The 22,984-nt window shown below is 44.7% G+C and overlaps 1 protein-coding gene across 4 annotated transcripts in view; it reads right to left on the minus strand.

The window, feature by feature from the left end:
- Positions 1-22,984, minus strand: part of TAFAZZIN (tafazzin, phospholipid-lysophospholipid transacylase) — a 79,856-nt gene continuing 56,872 nt past the window's right edge. For 3 of the 4 annotated variants that reach the window (XM_085898412.1, XM_085898410.1, XM_085898409.1), the window contains one exon: positions 14,767-16,314. In XM_085898412.1, the coding sequence (XP_085754538.1) occupies positions 16,186-16,314 (129 nt within the window). In that variant the 3' untranslated portion in view covers positions 14,767-16,185. Of the gene's footprint in view, positions 139-14,766; positions 16,315-22,984 lie in introns of those variants that run through there. The other variant, XM_085898413.1, reaches the window with a different exon arrangement.

A 22,984-nucleotide genomic window follows, 5' to 3' on the forward strand; every position in this document is an offset into this window, starting at 1 on the left:
GGAGACGAATGGATTGCAGAATGTGCCGCGAGTTGCCCAATCTTATGATGGTGCTCCGATTGAGACAGTTTGTAGCCGGGCCGAGATTCAAACCCAGCTTGACAGCTTAGAGGTGAGTGTGCGTACCTCTAGGTCATCCTGCCAGCCCACATGAAAGGTAGAACAGCATTTATATGAAGACAATGTTTATGTATGTGTAACACCTGGGAGACATGATTCATAAAGTGCTCTTTTGTTTATTCAATTATTTGTTGTTATGGCAATGGTGGTTCCTGGTAAAAAAAAATGTCCACTAATCAGGCGAAAACAAAACATAAGGGTGATTAAACAATGAACATCAACTGCATTTGTGATTTCAAGTACACTAACACCGTAACTAAACGAACGAGCAGTAAATTCTCAAGTTCGACCAAGCTACCAGTTATTAATATTAACCACTCTGTATCTCTCCCCCTCCTCCTCCTCCTCCTCCTCCTCCTCCTCCTCCTCGAAATACTGAAATGAAACTCCACCTGTGATCAAATCTAAATTCTGAATGGAGTTGCAATGATTTTTGATCGGTTCTGCCCGAGTCCTGAGAAATCAGTTTTTGTAAGAAGCTGTTTGATAACAGCTAACATGTATTTTCTGCCATGTCTAACATGTTTCAGAAAACAAACCCCGAGAAAACAATACCAGCTCGGTACTGCTGGAGCAGGTTCTTGGCAAGGGTCATACTGGGTCGTTTGCCATTGCCTTCCCAGCAGTAGTTCGGACAGGAATTTGGAATTTGTTCATGGTGCCGGTGATAGAGTGTCTACTCTTCACGAAGCACACCGTGCCATCTTTACCGTCCACTAACTCCTGCCGGAAGACAGGGACGCCCAGTTAGACGTCACCCGAGAGACAGATCTGGATACGAGAAGCTTTTAATTATTATTTTTTTTTAAAGTGTTTCTTCACCATTGACGGATGAGCCAAAAACTATATATAGCATGGTATCTCAAAAAGTTGTGGACGACTGATGACAAAACTGGGTCAACGAGTTGGTTCGGTGGTGAAGTTAACAAGCCAATTCCATTTTGGTTAAGGTCTGGATCCAGATCCTATCGGTGGGACACAAAAGGTAAACGGAGCGAATCGAGGTCGAGGCCATTTACTCCCGATACGCAAAACACCCTGCGGCCCATGCCTGCGGAAAACGGAGTTTTTTTTGGAATGCCGGCCACATTTTCCATCCAATCATCATGTAACTTGGTTTTCACATTTTCCATGGGTAGGTGCTCCTATTTTGAAAGTTTCGTGACGATTGCTCAAGTGGTTACAGAGAAAACGAATTTAAAAGCGAATAAAGGTGGAAAAAAGTGAGGGCCTCGTCGGACGTTCCACACCATGGTCAAGGATGGTCGTGGACACCTCTCACGAGTTTATTTAAAACTGTTCCCAGAAGCAACGAAGTGAGAAATTGAAGGGACGAGCTTTCATTTGGCACAGGTGAGAAACTTGAACCTGTCTTCAAGAACAGAGGTGCTAATCGGTCAATGCTGGAAAGAGGTTCACAACGTTCCTGATGCAGACTCTTCGGACATGACCTCTTGTTGTCGTTGATAAGTGTCGATGTTGAGAAGCTAAATTCACGAAGGCATGTTGTTGGAAAAAATGGAGCAATAGTCCAAGAGCATTAGGGTTTAACCTGGACATTTTTGGTAACAAGCTGATTTTTTCAGGAAAGGTCCAGGAATGTGTGTGAAATAACATACTAAAAGTCCTCATGAATCCTTCTTGAGCGTTTTCCGCAATCCAAGATGGCCGCCATTTCCTGTTTTTCTCATAACTTTGCAAGTAGGTTTACCTATAACACATTTTAAATGTCTACACATATGTTTTGAAGTATAAGGAACTCAATACAATACATATCGGAAGATTTTGAAACACACAAAAACGAATAAAACCGCTTAAGCTCTTTCAGAAATCCAAAATGGCGTCTGAAATTGCTGCTGTTTCTGGTTTTACACCAAGGTACTTCAACACGCACTTTAAATGTCTTAATATATGTTTTGCGACTCAATGAAATGAATCATATACTTATTGGGAATTTTTCAAAAACACGCATTTACCAATAAAAACACTTGAGCTCATCCTGAAATTCAAAATGGCGCCCGAAATGCCCCTTTTCCTGTTGTTGTTTTCTCATAACTCTGCAACTAAGTAACCCAATAAAGCACACTAAAATGTCTTTATATATGTTATGGGAGTCAAGGAATCTAGATAAATTCTTATTCGCAGATTTGAAACACGCATATCTATGCCAATAAAACTACTTGAACTAGTCCCAAAATCCAAAATGGCGCCAAAGATGGTTGCAATTTTCTCGTGACCCTGTGACTAAGTTACCTCAATATGCACTTTAAATCTCTAAATATATTATGTCTTGAGAAATAAGGAACTCATTCAGATACTTTGAAGTACAAAGGAAACAATAAAACCGCTGAAGTTCTTTCTGAAATTCAAATGGTGCTCAAAATGTCCGCCACTTATCAACACACTGCTGTTTTAGCCTGTTTCAAGAGGCAAAGACATTCAAAACAAGATCATGCTAGAGATTCAAACCTCAAAAGTTTCAGATGAATCTTTACCTTACGCATGCACACACCTAGTTGCATCAGTCATTGTCTTCATCGTCGGATGCTGTATCTTCAATGTTGATGTCCTCTGAAGTTGGGGTAATATCATCGTCGGCATCTATAAGAGTCGGTGCTGTATTGTTGCAATTGAGACCACTGCATTTACTGCACATTGAGGTACAAAAGAGCCCAAGTTTCTTGCAGCTACATGTCATGCTTCTGCAACCATCTGGTTTACACCCACATGCCACCATGTTCAGCAAAGTGTCGGGTGCAACAGCAATGTCTGTTTCTACCGGGGTAAGAGTCCCGTCCTGAAATCGCCAGCCCCATTCTGTTGGAGATAAGGAGTTACCCATCCATTCCTGGACGGTAAGATAGGCGCGATATGAATGTTGCTTTGCTGCAGCACTAGTTGGAGGTAGACTTTCTAGCTGAAAGGATGAACTCAGGGAACTGCGACCGATTGCCCGTTTGTATGCGATGTGACGGTAGTCATCAAGAGATTCAAAACTGCTGGCTCCATAAAGCTTAAGAATGAAGCCTTCCCCAGCTTTTTCCACCTCGTCATGGGTGCTTCCACTGTTTGTGAAGGTATCCAGCAAGTCGTAGTCCCGCTTCTTGTGCACCATCTTGAAAGCTTTACGCTTGCCCTGACGATAGATCGCAGAGACCGTGTCACATCCCGTCACAGCATGAAGAAACATCAAGTGATTTCTTGTGTCCCCTATGGCATGCTGAATCTCATGAATGTTGAAGACCGTGACAGGATTACTGCGGCATAGCATGTACACATCTGTGGAAGAGGTTGCCCGAGCAACTAGCATTACCAGTAAGTCTGTGTCCGTACCAACGACAGCAACTGGCACATGTTCTGACTCTGCCAGTGCTAGTGCTGTGGAGACAATCAGGGTGTCGGCGTCTGCTTCTGCCTGGACTTTTGGAAGAACTCAAGAGGTCTTATTGGTACTTGCGTGCTTCAGCATCTCTTAAGATGTATTCTAATGAGTTCCTCATACTTCAAAACATAAATGTAGACATTTAAAGTGTGTTTTGGGGAAACCTGCTTTCAAAGTTATGAGAAAAACAGAAGAGGCGGCCATTTTGGACGCCATTTTGGATTGCGGAAAACGCTCAAGGAGGATTTATGAGGACTTTTAGTATGTTATTCTAGACATATTCCTGGACCTATCCTGAAAAAATCAGCTTGTTACCAAAAATGTCCAGGTTAGGGCCTATTTTGACCTAATGCTCTTGGACTATTAACCACTTCCTCCACCGTATACGTGTCCATCGCTGTAATGTAAAAAAGAAAGTTTAAAAAGTATTTTTGAATGTACATTCTATGTTGCATACTTGTTTTTAGAATAAATTGTACTTTCTACTTTCTAATATGTTGCATTCTGTCACTTCATTTACCTGCGATACTCGCAATAACGTGAGTGACTGTTGCCGGATACGCGGCGTCTGCACCATAATCACCAGCTGCATCACTGGGAGCGGCGTCCGTATCACCGTCCCATTTACAACATGGACACACATCCTTCAGAAAGTCGAGTTGCTGCTCGACTTCCTCCGCTGTTATCTCGGGGACCCTTTCTCTTAGGCCGAGGTCACATTTGTCACGGCGGCCGTGGGGTCTCCAAAATCTACAGCCACTAGCAATTATACGGCGGCCGCAGTATTTCCGCGGTCACACAATGTAGCAGTCACATATGTTTTTATTTTTCGGGTAGCCGCACGGCATATTTATAAATTGTGGAGACTGAAAACGTGGGGTTGCCGTACGGTCTTTGATTTGATGTCGCACGGTGACCTTAAGGGGGCCCTGTGGCGGCTATAGAATTTTCAAGGCAGATGCAAGGTGCCCGCAAGGCGACCGCAGGGGGCCATAAGGTGAACGTGTGGCCAGATGGACAGTAACGAATGGGTTAATTTTTTTTTTCGGCTTGTCGAATTGCTACGGCGAACGAAGAAATGAAAAAAGTTATAACTCCACGTTATAATTCCACAGCGATCTTACGACCTGTAAAAGATAGCTAAACAGCGAAGGGCCACCCTGAGGCCACCGCAGAAACTCTGCGGCTGCTGCACGTTTCTGTCAATTCAGAGGGCGTATGGACGCCGTATCCTCGCCGTAGAGCAAATGTGATTTAGGCCTTAGTCGACGTTTTTTACGTGATGTAAAACCGTGATGGGGATGACTGAGATCCAGATCTTCAGCCCTGGATGGAGCTACGTCCTTTTTATAGTACTTGCTCCATATGCACTTCACACTCGTACAGGCTTCATCTGAATGAACCGCACTACACGTGACGGCTTCGATTGCGAAAAGGATTGCAGACACGTGGCTACAGCACTCGCCCAAACCTGCCATACAATTGCAATGGGCCGCTATGACATAGCCATGTGTTTTATCTAGGCAAAGCCATGGTTCATACGGTTTGTCGGTCACGCGCTGTCCGGGTACAACAAATCCCTTAATGAAAACAGCACTAACTGCGGGTATTTCATGCTGGAGCACCTCATGAACATGGCCCGAAATGAAATAATTATAGGCATCCGGTGATTTATAGGCCTGTAGCGCTTCTCCCGTGAATGGTCCTGGTGTTCGAATGAGGTAATTATATATGCCGGGGTACTGGAGCGGGGGCAGCTGCCTTGGATTACATATCCACCTCCTGGTCGGAATGGAATAAGGATCAGGCAGAACAATGTCCACTTCACCCACGCAAACTTTCAACTTTTCCTCACATCTCGCCCGATCGGTGGTAGACGGGGATAGAAAATAGATCGAAGGAGTGCCCACATGGAATGATCAGGTTCGAAATCGATCAAATTTGAAGGAAACAATATTCAAAGATACCGCCACACTTTATCTCCACACAAAGCCGAAGTAGACCGGAAGTTGGACTGCCACCCAATAGTTCGCACACAAACGTTTACATACAGCGGTCGCTCGTATAATTTATCTACAATAAATTATAAAGACGGAAGAGGCGAGACTTATCGTGAATATGCGATGCAGTATTTACAATGATGAAATAAACACTTAAACAGTTCTACTTATAGACGGGCCCACACGCAGACACACACACAAAAAGAAAGGAAACCCTGGAGTTCTTTATTGGACCCTCCAGCCGATGAGAGAGATGAGCTGGGGGTCAGAATCCGGATGGGTACCTGGCCGTCCGAGAAAGGGGGTACTCCGTGCTGCGGCACCTGCCAATGGTCGGCGGCCGAGTCCCAGTCGCATGTGGAGGACTCGTGGTTCGTGGCGGAGCTCGGCTGGTGAATGGTCGGGGTCCACAGAACTTCTCTCCCGGTAACAGCCACCGTGATGAACGTGACCACTCCAGAACTCCAGTACTTCTTCTCAGAGGGTGCTCGGGGATCTTTATCCGCCTCCCTCGTGAAACACACACAGCTCTCGCACAGCTCTGCTCTCAGACACCACCAGCGCCAACGCCGACAACGACAACCCTCAAGTGTCTCTGAGATATATATCTCCTCCCACACGGGGAGGGGCCTTGGCCAGAATCATCTCGCTGTCCGTCCCTCATTGGCCCACGGCCGCACCCCACTGGGGCGGAGCCGTGGCCCCTGTTCGGAGACCTCACATTCTCCACGTGGCTCCGCTCTCGAACAGTAACAGTATCCATGTTGCGTTGGTGCAAGAGTTAAAACGTTTGTGGAAGGAGCGTTGGTGGGAGCGGCAAGGAACGGCTGCAGGACCCTGCCCTGGCAGGTCAGAGTGCTTGTAGACCGCGGGTGGGTAGTGGATCATGATGGGGGATGGATCATGCAGATGGGATGGTTGTTGGTTGTTAGATGGTTTGTTGGAGGGTTCGTTGGATATAAAACCGAAATAAAGACGTCGCAACGCACACATTTAATCCTCCCGCTAAACAAAAGGACGGGGTCCTGACTACACACGTACTTACCGGCATAACTAGCTTTGGGACCTGAATGTTGAGTGCACATGGTTTCCAGATTCGTAACAATATATATATATATATATATATATATATATATATATATATATATATATATATATATATACATACATACACACACACACACACACACACACACACACACACACACACACACACACACGCAATCTCCTTTTTTTGTTTGAGTGGACATCTGACATCTCTACTAAATCATTTGATTCACCCTACCATGCTGGGAGAGATGTAGGGAGGAACATGTGGGGAAATCTAGCGAAACACGTGACGTCCCGACCTTTGTTAAACCACCACAATGTGCTCAACGTTGCAAGCAAGAGGTGCAGCTGCTGCAAAGATGTGATTCCATCATTTTTTTCAAATCAACCGTCCACACCTGTATGTATGTATGTATCTTCACCTTCCACACCTGTATGTATGTATGTATCTTCACCTTCCACACCTGTATGTATGTATGTATCTTCACCTTCCACACCTGTATGTATGTATCTTCACCTTCCACACCTGTATGTATGTATCTTCACCTCCCACACCTGTATGTATGTATCTTCACCTTCCACACATGTATGTATGTATCTTCATCTCCCACACCTGTATGTATGTATCTTCACCTTCCACACCTGTATGTATGTATGTATCTCCACCTCCCACACCTGTATGTATGTATCTTCACCTTCCACACCTGTATGTATGTATGTATGTATCTCCACCTCCCACACCTGTATGTATGTATCTTCACCTTCCACACCTGTATGTATGTATCTTCCTCTTCTACACTTGTACCTCCATCGAAGGTCGGTGAACACGATATCTCAAGGTGTTATGGACGGATTCGGCCGAAACTTTGCGGACAGGTTAGGTGTGTGACGAGGAAGAATCGTTTGGATTTTGGTGAAGATCCGGATCTGCAAACTGGAATTATTTTTCTATTTTGAAAGTGATTCTTCACCATTGAGAGAAGGGGCCAAAAACTGTCCGGCATGATATCTCAAAAAGTTGTGGACGAGTTATAACAAAAGTCACTGGATGAGTTAGGTAGGTGACGAGAAAAAGCTGATTGGGTTTTGGAGGTCCTGATCCAGGTCCTATCGGTGGACACTAGAGGTAAATTGTTGAGCCTGCTGGAGGTGTGCGCTCTCCACCGAGTACCGCTCTTGTTGTTCTTGTCCTTGTTTTTTCCTTGTGTGCTGGGCTGGCTGTTTGGAGACAGTTTGTTTGCCTCTTTATTTTGCTGTTTGTCGGTGCAGGAACAACGTGTTCGTTTCCTGAACACTGACAGGCCACGATACCTTCAAACACTTCATCTATTGGGAAATATTTATATTCATTTGAATGAATTTGAGAATTTTAAAATCTCACGAGTAAATCAGGCAATCAAACACTGGCATTATGTGTCCAAACACCTCGGGCGATGACAAATGTCCAAACGGCTCGTAATGACGACCAACGTCCAAACACCTCGGGTAATGACGACCAACGTCCAAACACCTCGGGTAATGACGACCAACGTCCAAACACCTCGGGTAATGACGACCAACGTCCAAACACCTCGGGTAATGATGAGCAACGTCCAAACGGCTCGTAATGATGAGCAACGTCCAAACACCTCGGGTAATGACGACCAACGTCCAAACGGCTCGTAATGATGAGCAACGTCCAAACACCTCGGGTAATGACGACCAACGTCCAAACACCTCGGGTAATGATGACCAACGTTCAAACGGCTTGTAATGATGACCAACGTCCAAACACCTCGGGTAATGATGACCAACGTCCAAACACCTCGGGTAATGATGAGCAACGTCCAAACACCTCGGGTAATGACGACCAACGTCCAAATGGCTCGTAATGATGACCAAAGTCCAAACACCTCGGGTATTGACGACCAACGTCCAAATGGCTCGTAATGATGACCAACGTCCAAACGGTTTGTAATGATGACCAATGTCCAAACACCTCGGGCGATGACAAATGTCCAAACGGCTCGTAATGATGAGCAACGTCCAAACGGCTCGTAATGATGAGCAATGTCCAAACACCTCGGGTAATGACGACCAACGTCCAAACGGCTCGTAATGACGACCAACGTCCAAACACCTCGGGTATTGACGACCAACGTCCAAACAGCTCGTAATGATGAGCAACGTCCAAACACCTCGGGTAATGACGACCAACGTCCAAACAGCTCGTAATGACGACCAACGTCCAAACGGCTCGTAATGATGAGCAACGTCCAAACACCTCGGGTAATGACGACCAACGTCCATACGGCTCGTAATGATGACCAACGTCCAAACACCTCGGGTAATGACGACCAACGTCCAAACACCTCGGGTAATGACGACCAACGTCCAAACGGCTCGTAATGATGAGCAATGTCCAAACGGCTCGTAATGATGAGCAACGTCCAAACACCTCGGGTAATGACGACCAACGTCCAAACGGCTCGTAATGACGACCAACGTCCAAACACCTCGGGTAATGACGACCAACGTCCAAACGGCTCGTAATGACGACCAACGTCCAAACACCTCGGGTAATGACGACCAACGTCCAAACGGCTCGTAATGATGAGCAACGTCCAAACACCTCGGGTAATGACGACCAACGTCCATATGGCTCGTAATGACGACCAACGTCCAAACACCTCGGGTAATGACGACCAACGTCCAAACGGCTCGTAATGATGAGCAACGTCCAAACACCTCGGGTAATGACGACCAACGTCCATATGGCTCGTAATGATGACCAACGTCCAAACACCTCGGTAATGATGACCAACGTCCAAACACCTCGGGTAATGACGACCAACGTCCAAACACCTCGGGTAATGACGACCAACGTCCAAACGGCTCGTAATGATGAGCAATGTCCAAACGGCTCGTAATGATGAGCAACGTCCAAACACCTCGGGTAATGACGACCAACGTCCAAACGGCTCGTAATAACGACCAACGTCCAAACACCTCGGGTAATGATGACCAACGTCCAAACGGCTCGTAATGATGAGCAACGTCCAAACACCTCGGGTAATGACGACCAACGTCCAAATGGCTCGTAATGATGACCAAAGTCCAAACACCTCGGGTATTGACGACCAACGTCCAAATGGCTCGTAATGATGACCAACGTCCAAACGGTTTGTAATGATGACCAATGTCCAAACACCTCGGGCGATGACAAATGTCCAAACGGCTCGTAATGATGAGCAACGTCCAAACGGCTCGTAATGATGAGCAATGTCCAAACACCTCGGGTAATGACGACCAACGTCCAAACGGCTCGTAATGACGACCAACGTCCAAACACCTCGGGTATTGACGACCAACGTCCAAACAGCTCGTAATGATGAGCAACGTCCAAACACCTCGGGTAATGACGACCAACGTCCAAACAGCTCGTAATGACGACCAACGTCCAAACGGCTCGTAATGATGAGCAACGTCCAAACACCTCGGGTAATGACGACCAACGTCCATACGGCTCGTAATGATGACCAACGTCCAAACACCTCGGGTAATGACGACCAACGTCCAAACACCTCGGGTAATGACGACCAACGTCCAAACGGCTCGTAATGATGAGCAATGTCCAAACGGCTCGTAATGATGAGCAACGTCCAAACACCTCGGGTAATGACGACCAACGTCCAAACGGCTCGTAATGACGACCAACGTCCAAACACCTCGGGTAATGACGACCAACGTCCAAACGGCTCGTAATGACGACCAACGTCCAAACACCTCGGGTAATGATGACCAACGTCCAAACGGCTCGTAATGATGAGCAACGTCCAAACACCTCGGGTAATGACGACCAACGTCCAAACGGCTCGTAATGATGACCAAAGTCCAAACACCTCGGGTATTGACGACCAACGTCCAAACGGCTCGTAATGATGAGCAACGTCCAAACGGCTCGTAATGATGAGCAACGTTCAAACACCTCGGGTAATGACGACCAACGTCCAAACGGCTCGTAATGATGACCAATGTCCAAACGGCTCGTAATGATGAGCAACGTCCAAACACCTCGGGTAATGACGACCAACGTCCAAACGGCTCGTAATGACGACCAACGTCCAAACACCTCGGGTAATGATGACCAACGTCCAAACGGCTCGTAATGACGACCAACGTCCAAACACCTCGGGTAATGACGACCAACGTCCAAACGGCTCGTAATGATGAGCAATGTCCAAACGGCTCGTAATGATGAGCAACGTCCAAACACCTCGGGTAATGACGACCAACGTCCAAACACCTCGGGTAATGACGACCAACGTCCAAACGGCTCGTAATGACGACCAACGTCCAAACACCTCGGGTAATGATGACCAACGTCCAAACGGCTCGTAATGATGAGCAACGTCCAAACACCTCGGGTAATGACGACCAACGTCCAAACGGCTCGTAATGATGACCAAAGTCCAAACACCTCGGGTATTGACGACCAACGTCCAAACGGCTCGTAATGATGAGCAACGTCCAAACACCTCGGGTAATGACGACCAACGTCCAAACGGCTCGTAATGACGACCAACGTCCAAACACCTCGGGTAATGACGACCAACGTCCAAACGGCTCGTAATGATGAGCAATGTCCAAACGGCTCGTAATGATGAGCAACGTCCAAACACCTCGGGTAATGACGACCAACGTCCAAACACCTCGGGTAATGACGACCAACGTCCAAACGGCTCGTAATGACGACCAACGTCCAAACACCTCGGGTAATGATGACCAACGTCCAAACGGCTCGTAATGATGAGCAACGTCCAAACACCTCGGGTAATGACGACCAACGTCCAAACGGCTCGTAATGATGACCAAAGTCCAAACACCTCGGGTATTGACGACCAACGTCCAAACGGCTCGTAATGATGAGCAACGTCCAAACGGCTCGTAATGATGAGCAACGTTCAAACACCTCGGGTAATGATGACCAACGTCCAAACGGCTCGTAATGATGACCAATGTCCAAACACCTCGGGTAATGATGACCAACGTCCAAACGGCTCGTAATGATGAGCAACGTCCAAACGCCTCGTAATGATGAGCAACCTCCAAACACCTCGGGTAATGACGACCAACGTCCAAACACCTCGGGTAATGATGACCAACGTCCAAACACCTCGGGTAATGACGACCAACGTCCAAACACCTCGGGTAATGACGACCAACGTTCAAACGGCTCGTTCGTAATGATGACCAATGTCCAAACACCTCGGGTAATGACGACCAACGTTCAAACGCCTCGTAATGATGACCAACGTCCAAACACCACGGGTACTGGCGACCAACGTCCAAATAGCTCGAGTAATGACGACCAACGTCCAAATAGCTCGTAGTGACGACCAACTTCTAAACAGCTCGGGTAATGATCACCATAATCACCAAACATGATTTACAAGACAGCTCGTATGGTGTTGCCCATTTCTCCCACATGCTGTTTTGTGACAACCAATTTCAAAAGACCTGTTTTGTTTGTAATTGATTATTGGTCTTGGTCTTACTTGTACACCTCTAGGTTTTAAAAATATTTTTAATTCCCTCCAAAAACACCTTTGGATTGAGGCCTCAGACTGTTTTTTTTTGCAGCCAAATGACGTCAACGTTAACTCAATTTTTAACGCTTGGCATAAAATAGGGGCAGCACATGATCTTTTGAATGAATGCCAAGGTATGAATGAAATGTTAATAACATTGTCCTCCGACTCTTACAGATCCCAAGAGCGATATGAATGCAGAGACAATCTTTTTCTTCTTCGACATGCAGCACGAGGTTGTGGGGAAGCATCATCGGCTGAGGGCGGGACTGCATCCGCTGATGACCTTGTGTAGGTAAGGGCAAGCATTTGTAGTTTGTTCATGGTGCCACCAATCGATCGCAAACTCTTCGTGAAGGACACCGTGGGATCTTTAACGTCCACCAACTAACGCGGGTTAGATTGGCCACCTGCTTAACGTCCATCCGAGGGACAACACACCCATTGATGAAACACCGGGACGACGGTTTTTAGTTGGGTCGGGATTCAAACCCAGGCTAGACAGCTTCGAGGCAGGTGCACGTACCTCTTGGTCATCTTTTGAGCCCAATTGAAGGATGAGAGTGCAAAAAGACTCGGCACCCTGGGACGTTCTTGGGTCTCTCTTCCTCCAAATGCATCCTTCCATTCACAAAACATGGATCGGCCAGTTTGGCGTTGCCCTCCGTTGGGACATCCCTCGGGATGCTGAAACCCCTGATTCAAATCTGAGATACTACGTCCATTGCAGTTCACATCAAAGTAAACCGATGTCTCCTAATATCCGCCCGAGATGCCAAAGCCCTCTCCCCACCCCAAAAGTGAGCCTTAAATCATAATTATCAAAAAACAACCTCACTGTGCCCTTAAAACAGTCTTTCTTTGCTTTTCCACAAACTATTCTCAAACCTCACAGATATATCTTCCAAAGTAAATAATAGAGCAACCCAACCTTGTATTGGTGGTGCTTGCTTGTCACACCTAGCAGGCAGATGTTTGCTTTTCCCCTCTTTCGAACCAGCCAGGCTGGTTCAGCAGGAATTTTCAGTTCATCTTTTATCAAATATCAAACTCTTGTCCAACTTGTCACCAAATGAAAACGGATGGAACAAACATACTCCATGCATTCATATATTCCTCTTGACATATCAAGTACAACACCTGGATCTTGATAATAAATGTCAGTAAATCAAAGTTGTGAAAACTGGACTGAACAAGTGCTTGGCAAATTGTATAACACAGTATTATGAATGAACGTACACTCGAGTACATCATCCTGGAACCGTCATTTTACTGCAACTTTCCTCATTTCTTAGACTACACAATTTTATATCCCACTGATTGAAAGTTTCGGAATATTTCCAAAAGCTTTGTGGTTAGATCATCTTCTCAGTGTCTAGAAGGTCGACCGCTCGATTCATAGTACGCGCTGCTTCCTTCATTCAATGGTACGCGCTGCTTCCTCGCTTGAAGCTCAGCATTTTAGAGATTAGAGCACGGGCAAACCCCGTGGGTCGACGCTTCATGGATAGGAGGAAATGTCTTCTTACTCGCCCTGCCGGCCACAGAGATAAAAGCCTGGGCTCCGTCGGGCAGGACAGGCTGTGCCACTGATGCAGTGCCCCGTTTTCAGTAAGCTGGCACTCATTTTGCCGACCTCAGAAGGATGACAGGCTGAGTCAACCGACCTGGTGTTATTTAACGGCACGACAAGGGCTCAAACTCAAGACCCTAAGATCTTAAGGCAGCCACTTTAACCGATAAGCAAACACCAGGTTTACGTTCCTGTATTAAGAACATAAAATAAAGTTTATTTTCTTGAGTTATTAAGATCATGAAACTTACCTTTAATAATATTGATGACACTTGATCCAATAATGCAATGTTGATGATGGAGATGATAAAGACGAGTTGATGGAGATGGTGTTGGGGGTGTTTGAGGAGGTTATTGTGTTGACGACCCATGTTTACGAGATGAAGACTTTATTGAATACCATAAATACATAGAACGTAACTTCAATCAGCATTGTACCTAGTCATATTGGCGGCCTCTTCTTCACCACTATACACATGCCATGCCCTCCCACGGTATACAGTATATCGATATATGTCATGGGTTTTGGAAGTATTTTGAAGCCGATTTGCATTCTACAGAGTTCAAGTATGTACTTTATTTTAAATGAAGGTTTAATGAGGTTTAAAGGCAGATAAATAAATAAATTCCAGGTTTTACCACTGTTTTACCCAGTTTCCATTACATAACCCGATCTAACACGTCACATTAGTTATTTGTGCCTGTTGTTCGTGTTCTATATGATATCCTAAAAACAGTAAGTTTCCTGTTTGGGATGATTTTCAATTTTGTTTGACTGCCAGGCAGGCAGACGGAGTAAAAAAATCAAAAAAAATCTCACCACTCTGCATGCACGTGCGATCGGGACATATTCAGAAACAAAACACTGTTAAACAGTAAACTTGTCTTCCTATTCATGTTCGAAATATAACATTCAATATAAATAAGTTGTTCCTCGATCATAAACCGACGATGATAAACTGATAAGACGGACCAGACAGACCTGAACCAATTGCTTAACCCCACCGTTTGCTTTGCGTGGGTGGGGTAACAACACAAGTATATTATGTACCGACAATAAGAAAATCCAAAATGGGTGCAGCACTTTATTAAATGCATCACAAAATCAATTTGTGTAATTTGACAAGAGGGGTGGTGGGGGTGCGGGACCAAGAGATAGAACAAAGAAAATTTATTTCTGAGTTGCACAGGAAATACAAAAATATATTTAGTCATTGAATGTGTCACAGTCTCTGAATCTGGAGAGACAAGCTTTGTAGCCAAATACCTGTGCAGCTACCTGGATCGATAATAGAGAATGCATGGGCCCCCATGCCCCCCCTCTTCCCAACTAGCTGCAATGACTATTAGACCGGCCATGGAAGCCGCTGATGTGTGATGCTGCCCTTGTTACGATTTTTATGCTCTCCTGGCACAATCTTCAGTCAACCTAACCATTACCCAAGGTCAATCTACCATTCTAAGCATTTTAAAACAGTGCCACGATGGCCAGGTCAAAGTGGACAACACCTGTAACTGTTTTACGGGAATGCAAATAACCAACACATTCCATTATCCTTGTGTACAGATAAAGGTAAACACAATGTGTGTACCAAAAGAGAAGTCTGTCGAGTTTTTCTCGTTCAGAATGTAGATACTGTAAAGCAGCAATGTACACGTCAAGATTGTTTCCAAGGCCATGGACTTACGACCGCATTCCATCGTCGGACCTGGAATAATTTGGAACAGAAATAACCTGATACTCTGCGTTCACCTCATTCTTTGAATGAAAGGGCAAATATTGACACAGAAAATGACCTTTATATTTGCTTTGGGTTTTTTTTTTTGTTGAACGTATACTCTCCCACATCCATGTAAAGTTTCATCGGCAATGTCATTACCTTTTTCCATCCGTACGAATGTTTTTCTTTGTTAAACATGCTCATTGCTTCATTATATGTCCAATTTCTCGCAGCACTCTTCCGCAGCCTCAGCATTCGATAGACATGTCCTCACCACGAAATGAAATGAACAGCCGTAAGATGTCCACAAAAAAGGCCTAAAATGTCCCATGCATATTTGGAATGGGAGGCACACATTTTCGTTTTGCCTCATCGCTCCTCGTTGGTGAATATATCATGGTAAATCCAATGCAACTACCTCGAAGCATCTTCAAGCTGAAGTTGATCGTGCCAAAAGGGTAGTTGACGATGTAGTTACAGTGCAGTGTGGTTTCGGAAACCAACAAGCTGGCCTGAAGAAGAAGTAGTCTCCGTTTCTATGAACATCACCTGATGCAGTTCATGTTGACGGGACGTCCGTCGATACCAAGTTGTCCCTGGACCCAAGCATCTGCAGAATTGTGGTGCAATTTTAAAATTGATCTGATCATTGAGGAAAGAGGGAGGGGGGAATGGTGTGGAGGCAGGACCTGGTCATCCAGAATGGGAAACATTGCCGTCGCGAATCCAAGGGAACCGCAGAATCTTTCAAAGGTAGATAGAACCTGGGTTACATCGGGCAGGACTGCAGTGATTGGTGCGCACTGGTGATGCAGACACGGTGCAACGCTTCAGCTGGAGCCTTCAACGCTCGGAGCTGCTCTTGTACAAAATCAGTAACGGCCTTTCGCACCTCCAACTAGGGAAAGAGCAGGGAGTACAGTATGTGCTGTTGGTTTTGTTGTTGTCAAACAAAAAATATTTGTTACCTGTAACTAAATATAATACCTTCAATCTCCAAAGGAGCAGAGTCTATAGATTGATCAAACCATGCAGATAATTTCTCTGCATTTCTGTAAACAGGTTGCTTTCTGAAACTACAAATGTCAAAGGTGTTGCAAACAAACCAAGGTCATGACCCACCGGCAAATAAAAATAAGGGGAAAAGCGGGCAACAGAGATGTAGCTGTGGTTTAATGGGATTACATCACCTCACTTCATGAAACAGGAAGGCACGTTCATTTAAGGTTTATCCAAAGTTGTAGAGAAGACGACATTGTCATCCGACATTAGGAATGAAGCTGTAAGAGGTTATCAGGCAGCTCTGAGTGTCAAGGGAGAGAAATGCGAGTTACTCGGTGGGAGCCGGCTACTTCCCGATGGAATTTCACATTTTTGAACTGCAGTATTGGCAATGGATGGCATATTGTGACTTGGGCATTCCCAACGTTAATTGTAACATATCAACTTTAAAAAAAAAGAATCAAAATTTTAAGGCTTCTTTGTTTTTTTTTGTTTTTTTTTCCTTTCACACATCATTGTTTGCTATCGACCAATTGGGCAATCACATTGGTGAGGTTTATGGCAGACGCGAGTGAGCATGGCCACAAGAGATCATGGAGAAATTTTGGGACCTGTGAGACCCAGGAAACGCAGATTGCACGACTGTATTAACCGAGATTATTATAACCCGGCAAACGTAGACAATAGACAAACACAGAAGATGAATGCGATTTGAACCTGGATTCCCTATATCATGGACCAGAAGTTCAGATGGGAAAGCTAGCAAGCAAAGCAGGTTGAGAATTTTCTAAAATGATTAAAATCTCATTGGCTTTTTTTAACATTAAGATTAAATTTAAGTTTTGAATAAAAATATATTGTTGTAACTGCATGATTTTCATATTGTAAGCATTGTTTTAAATTGGGAGTGTCTGTCTCTGCCTCTCTCACACTGTTTTCTCTCTCTCATTCTCTAATCACCTGTTTATTTTTCTTTGTTTTTTTAGGGGTTTTTTTGTACACCTTGTCGAGGCTCTTGTGAGAGCTAACACACAACGTACAGCAAGGGGGGGCATGAGATGAGAGGAGCGGGAGTGGGAAGGACAAAACAGTGGGGAACAGAGACATTAGATCTGTGGAAGGGAGAGGGATGTGGTGGGGAACATGGGGAATACAAGATGGACATGACAGGGACTTTCAGGAAGGAAAGCAGGGAATTTGAGGACATGGGCTTGGGTGGATTATCGGGGGTAGAAAAGATCGAGGATTTGGATGGGGGATGATGAGAGGTGGTGGTGAACAGCTGTTTTGAAGGCCTGGAGGGAAGAATGGGAATGAATAGAGTGAGGGAGTTTATTCCAAAGGTGGGGAAAAAGAGGAATGGAAGAGTGAAGGTGAGCAGTGATTCGTGATTTTGGTAGTTTTAGCAGAAGGGGGTTGTTGGTGGATCTTGAGCGCCCTGCGGAAATGTGGTGGGGGCAAATCGCAGAGAGAGCAGGGGGGGCGAGGCTGGAGAGGAGACGGTAGAAGACAGAAAGACCACCGACCAGCCTGCGGTGATTGAGTGAGAGGCCCAAAGACTCAGCCTCATCGCGGGAGATGCCAATGATCCGAAATGCCTTGGTTTCCACAGCGTGAAGCCGAGAAAGGTGGGAGGCAGGAGCATCAGCCCAGAGGAGAGAGCAGTACTCCATAAGGCTGCGGACGAAAGCTTTGTAAGTGGTCAGGAGCTCAGGTGGGCTGAGGAAGGACTTTGCACGACGGAGGATTCCCAGTCGGCGACTGGCTTTGGAGACGAGGTTTGAAATGTGGCTTTCCCAGAAAAAATCATGGCAGATAGTAAGACCCAGAAGCTTGAAAGAAAGGACTCTTCCAGAGGATTGTTGAAAAAGTGGATGGGGGGGGGGGGGTTCTAAATGGCCTTGACATGTTGTTGCCTTTGCCTTGACTTGACTTGACGTGTTGTTGTTGCCTTTGCCTTGACTTTTTTCTTTGCCTTGACATGTTGAAAGACCAAGGCAGGAGAAAAAGGGGTAGACCACAGTTAGATGGGAGGATTGGGTGAGGAAGGATGTCAGAAAGGTGGAGGTGCATTGAAAGTGGAGAGAGATGGCTGGTGATATAAAGTGGTGGAACAGTGTTGTGGATGGAGGAGAGCAGGTGCTCAGTACCAGTCAGTCTCACCATATAAAGGGATTTTGTCAAAGAACACACACACACACACACACACACACACACACACACACACATATATATATATATATATATATATATATATATATATATATATATATATATATATATCTATCTATATATATATATATATATATATATCTATCTATATATATATATATATATATATATATATATATATATATATATATATATATATATATATATATATATATCCGTATACATATACATACAGTGGGGAGAACAAGTATTTGACACACTGCCGATTTTGCAGGTTTTCCCACTTACAAAGCACGTAGAGGTCTGTAATTTTTATCATAGGTCCACTTCAACTGTGAAAGACGGAATCTAAAACAAAAATCCTGAAAATCACATTGTATGATTTTTAAATAAATAATTTGCATTTTATTGCATGAAATAAGTATTTGATACATCAGAAAAACAGAAATTAATATTTGGTACAGAAACCTTTGTTTGCAATTACAGAGATCAGATGTTTCCTGTAGTTCTTAATCAGGTTGCACAGACTGCAGTAGGGATTTTGGCCCACTCCTCCATATCCTTCAGGTTTCGGGGCTGTCGCTGGGCAACACAGACTTTCAGCTCCCTCCAAAGATTTTCTATTGGGTTCAGGTCTGGAGAGTGGCAAGGACACTCCAGGACCTTGAGATGCTTCTTACGGAGCCACTCCTTAGTTGCCCTTGCTGTGTGTTTCAGGTCGTTGTCATGCTGGAAGACCCAGCCACGCCCCATCTTCAATGCTCTTGTTGAGCGAAGGAGGTTGTTGGCCAAGATCTCGCGAGACATGGCCCCATCCATCCTCCCCTCAATACGGTGCAGTCGTCCTGTCCCCTTTGCAGAAAAGCATCCCCAAAGAATGATGTTTCCACCTCCATGCTTCACGGTTGGGATGGTGTTCTTGGGGTTGTACTCATCCTTCTTCTTCCTCCAAACACGGCGAGTGGAGTTTAAACCAAAAAGCTCTATTTTGGTCTCATCAGACCACATGACCTTCTCCCATTCCTCCTCTGGATCATGCAGATGGTCAATGGCAAACTTCAGATGGGCCTGGACATGCGCTGGCTTGAGCAGACGGACCTTGCGTGCGCTGCAGGATTTTAATCCATGACGGCGTAGTGTGTTACTTATGGTTTTCTTTGATACTGTGGTCCCAGCTCTCTTCAGGTCATTGACCAGGTCCTGCCGTGTAGTTCTGGGCTGATCCCTCACCTTTCTCATGATCATTGAGGCTCCACGAGGTGAGATCTTGCATGGAGCCCCAGACCGAGGGAGATTGACTGTTATCTTGAACTTCTTCCATTTTCTAATAATTGCGCCAACAGTTGTTGCCTTCTCACCAAGCTGCTTGCATATTGTCCTGTAGCCCATCACAGCCGTGTGCAAGTCTACAATTTTGTCCCTGATGTACTTAGACAGCTTTCTGGTCTTGCCCATTGTGGAGAGGTTGGAGTCTGATTGATTGAGTGTGGACAGCTGTCTTTTATGCAGATAACAAGTTCAAACAGGTACAGTTAATACAGGTAATGAGTAGAGAATGGGAGGGCTTCTTAAAGACAAAACTAACAGGTCTGTGAGAGCCGGAATTCTTACTGGTTGTTAGGTGATCAAATACTTATTTCATGCAATAAAATGCAAATTAATTATTTAAAAATCATACAATGTGATTTTCAGGATTTTTTTTTTGGATTCCGTCTTTCACAGTTGAAGTGTACCTATGATAAAAATTACAGACCTCTACGTGCTTTGTAAGTGGGAAAACCTGCAAAATCGGCAGTGTATCAAATACTTGTTCTCCCCAATATATATATATATATATATATATATATATATATATATATATATATATATATATATATATATATATATATATATATATATATATATATATATATATATATATATATATATGGAAAAACTAGGAAAACCATGTGCTAAGGGTGCAGCATATGTGTCCATTTAAAATGTTGGCGAATTACTCTAACATATCAGTCACTATGTTACTGTAGTGTAGTGTTAACATGGCCAAGATTTACTTCTTACTCTCTGTTCCACTGTCCCGAGCAGAAGCACAACTGTGTACATGGCAGATTTGCTTTGACACAAGTGCATCTTTTAGTGCATTCCTTTTTGCAGATGCATTTCAACAGTTCTTGACAACCTTTGGCTGCCTCTGGCAGAGTAAACCAGCATGGTGTCCATGGGAAATCATCTTTCACTCTCTCCCAGCCCCATATATCTGGTGATGGAACATTGGGCTTTCCTACAAGTGACTGTCCCCAGATATGCCCTGCCTGATAAACAGCCCTTTTCACATGCTGTTCTCGGGCATGTAATGTTGGAGGAATGTTTTCCATCTTACGGTTGTTGATGAACAACTGCTTCCTGGCTTCATTCACATGGCAAATTGCAGATGTTCGCTGATACAAGAGAACAACATATCTTTCTATTTGGTCCATATCGTCTTGGGATATCTGAGCTGGAGCACGAGATAAACTAACGAAAGTAGGTGTAAGCTGAGGCATACTTTGCCATGCTGCTCAAGCTGTTTTCTTTCCAATTCCAAAGAAGGCAGAAACAGTATCACATCCTGATATTGCATGCATAAACAGAAGACCCCAAGATGCATCATCGCCTAATTCAGTTGAAATCAGGTGACAGGGGATATACCGTACTTTAGACCCATGACCAAATGCCACCCATATTTCACACTCCTTTACGACACTTGCCACAGGAATTGCAATAACCACCACATCGGTATCCGTAGCATGTATCATCAGCTTGGTGAATCCGTGATTGAATGAATTGAAAGCATGAAACAGGAGCTGTGTGTCCGCTTCCTCATGAGTGCAGGACAAGTCCGAGAGATTGGATATGGGTGATGAAACAACTTTCTCGCCATGTGTAGAGATGACTAGCTTCCGTTCAGGGGGGGGGGGGGGTTGAAACTCCTGTATTTCACTGGCTAGGAGTTTGAACAGACTCTCTTTGTTCGAATCGCAACGCAGGAAATTCTTCCAGTTGATAGGCATGTTTGTGTTGTTGGCAACTCTGAGATCGTTTCCAGATCCACGGTTCTGTCGTGTCTGTGCCTTGAGGCTGTCCTCCTTGTATACATCCCAGACTACATCCAAACGAACAGCATCCTGCAGCATGCGTTCCAAATATGGCAGGAACACCAGTTGTGAGTTGTCCTTTAAAGTTTTGACAGAAGCCTTTGAATTCTTCAGATCGAGTACGTGCACAAGGGCAGCGCCATCAACAATTTTTACATCCACTTTTGGAACAGATTCTGCTTGAGGTACCAATGATTCCAAACATTCCATCAAGTCTGATCTGCTTGATTGGTGCATGATGCGATTCGCTGCCAATGATGGAGGCCAGGCATGATTTTCATGCCTGAAGAAAGCATCCATATCACTGTCTCTAGCCTGGCATGATATATACATCCTTGAGAAGAGATGTACATCATTGTGTAGAGATGTACATTTACACAATTTGCTGTGCATTTATATGACAATGGTGCATGAATAACATCAAGAATGTGCTGAATTCAAGCCTTACTAGGTTTCTGCTCTAGTGGCATGAACACAATTATTTAAGGAATTAAGGTTAGGTGCAAATCACGATGATACGTTTCTATGAAAATTAGTGTTATAACAGCAATATTTAAAAATTTTCAGCATGAATATGTAGGCTATGAGTCTTCTCATGTGTTTTATTGGATTCATTGACCTCAAAAACATAGGTATAGACATCAACATCAAGGCAATTGGGCTACTTAGAGCTGTTTTATGGGCAAAAATGTGTTTTTGCGGTGGCCATTTTGAATTTCTTAATTTTTGGCGAGAACCGCTGGATTGACATCGTGGTTCCCGCAATTTTTGAAATCAGCATACCCAAAAACCCCCTCGGGCAAAGTTTTATGCTTCTTTCCAGAAGTGCACAACTCCACCAAAAAATGCTACATATCCACCCCACTATTAATTACTTTCCTTTTGTGTCCTTGATTGCTTTTGTGAACACATGTTTATGAATATTGCATTGTCAATACATGCCTTGTGATCATCGCCTTGCTGTAAATATATGTCTCGTTTGGAAAATGCTTCGAACGTGCCTGGTTGTCTCTTTTACTTCATTGGTTTGATACAGCGTGTGTACTAAATAGATGGGACATTGCTCCCCACTAAGTAGTTCTGAGATAGCCATTGCCTCACCCACGGTTTCACTTGGCCGTACTTAGTAATTAGATAAGGGTGGGACATTGAGAGTGCAGTTCCCCAGTTGAGGTCATTTGGTCACCAATTGGTGATGCGACATTGGGCGTGAGGACCCTGTTAGACCGAGCTGCCCCAACCGGCATCCACAGTTGCTGA

This window comes from Eptatretus burgeri, chromosome 10, assembly GCF_056783735.1.
Source record: "Eptatretus burgeri isolate ZD-2024b chromosome 10, Ebu_testis_v1, whole genome shotgun sequence".
Classification (NCBI taxonomy): domain Eukaryota; kingdom Metazoa; phylum Chordata; class Myxini; order Myxiniformes; family Myxinidae; genus Eptatretus; species Eptatretus burgeri.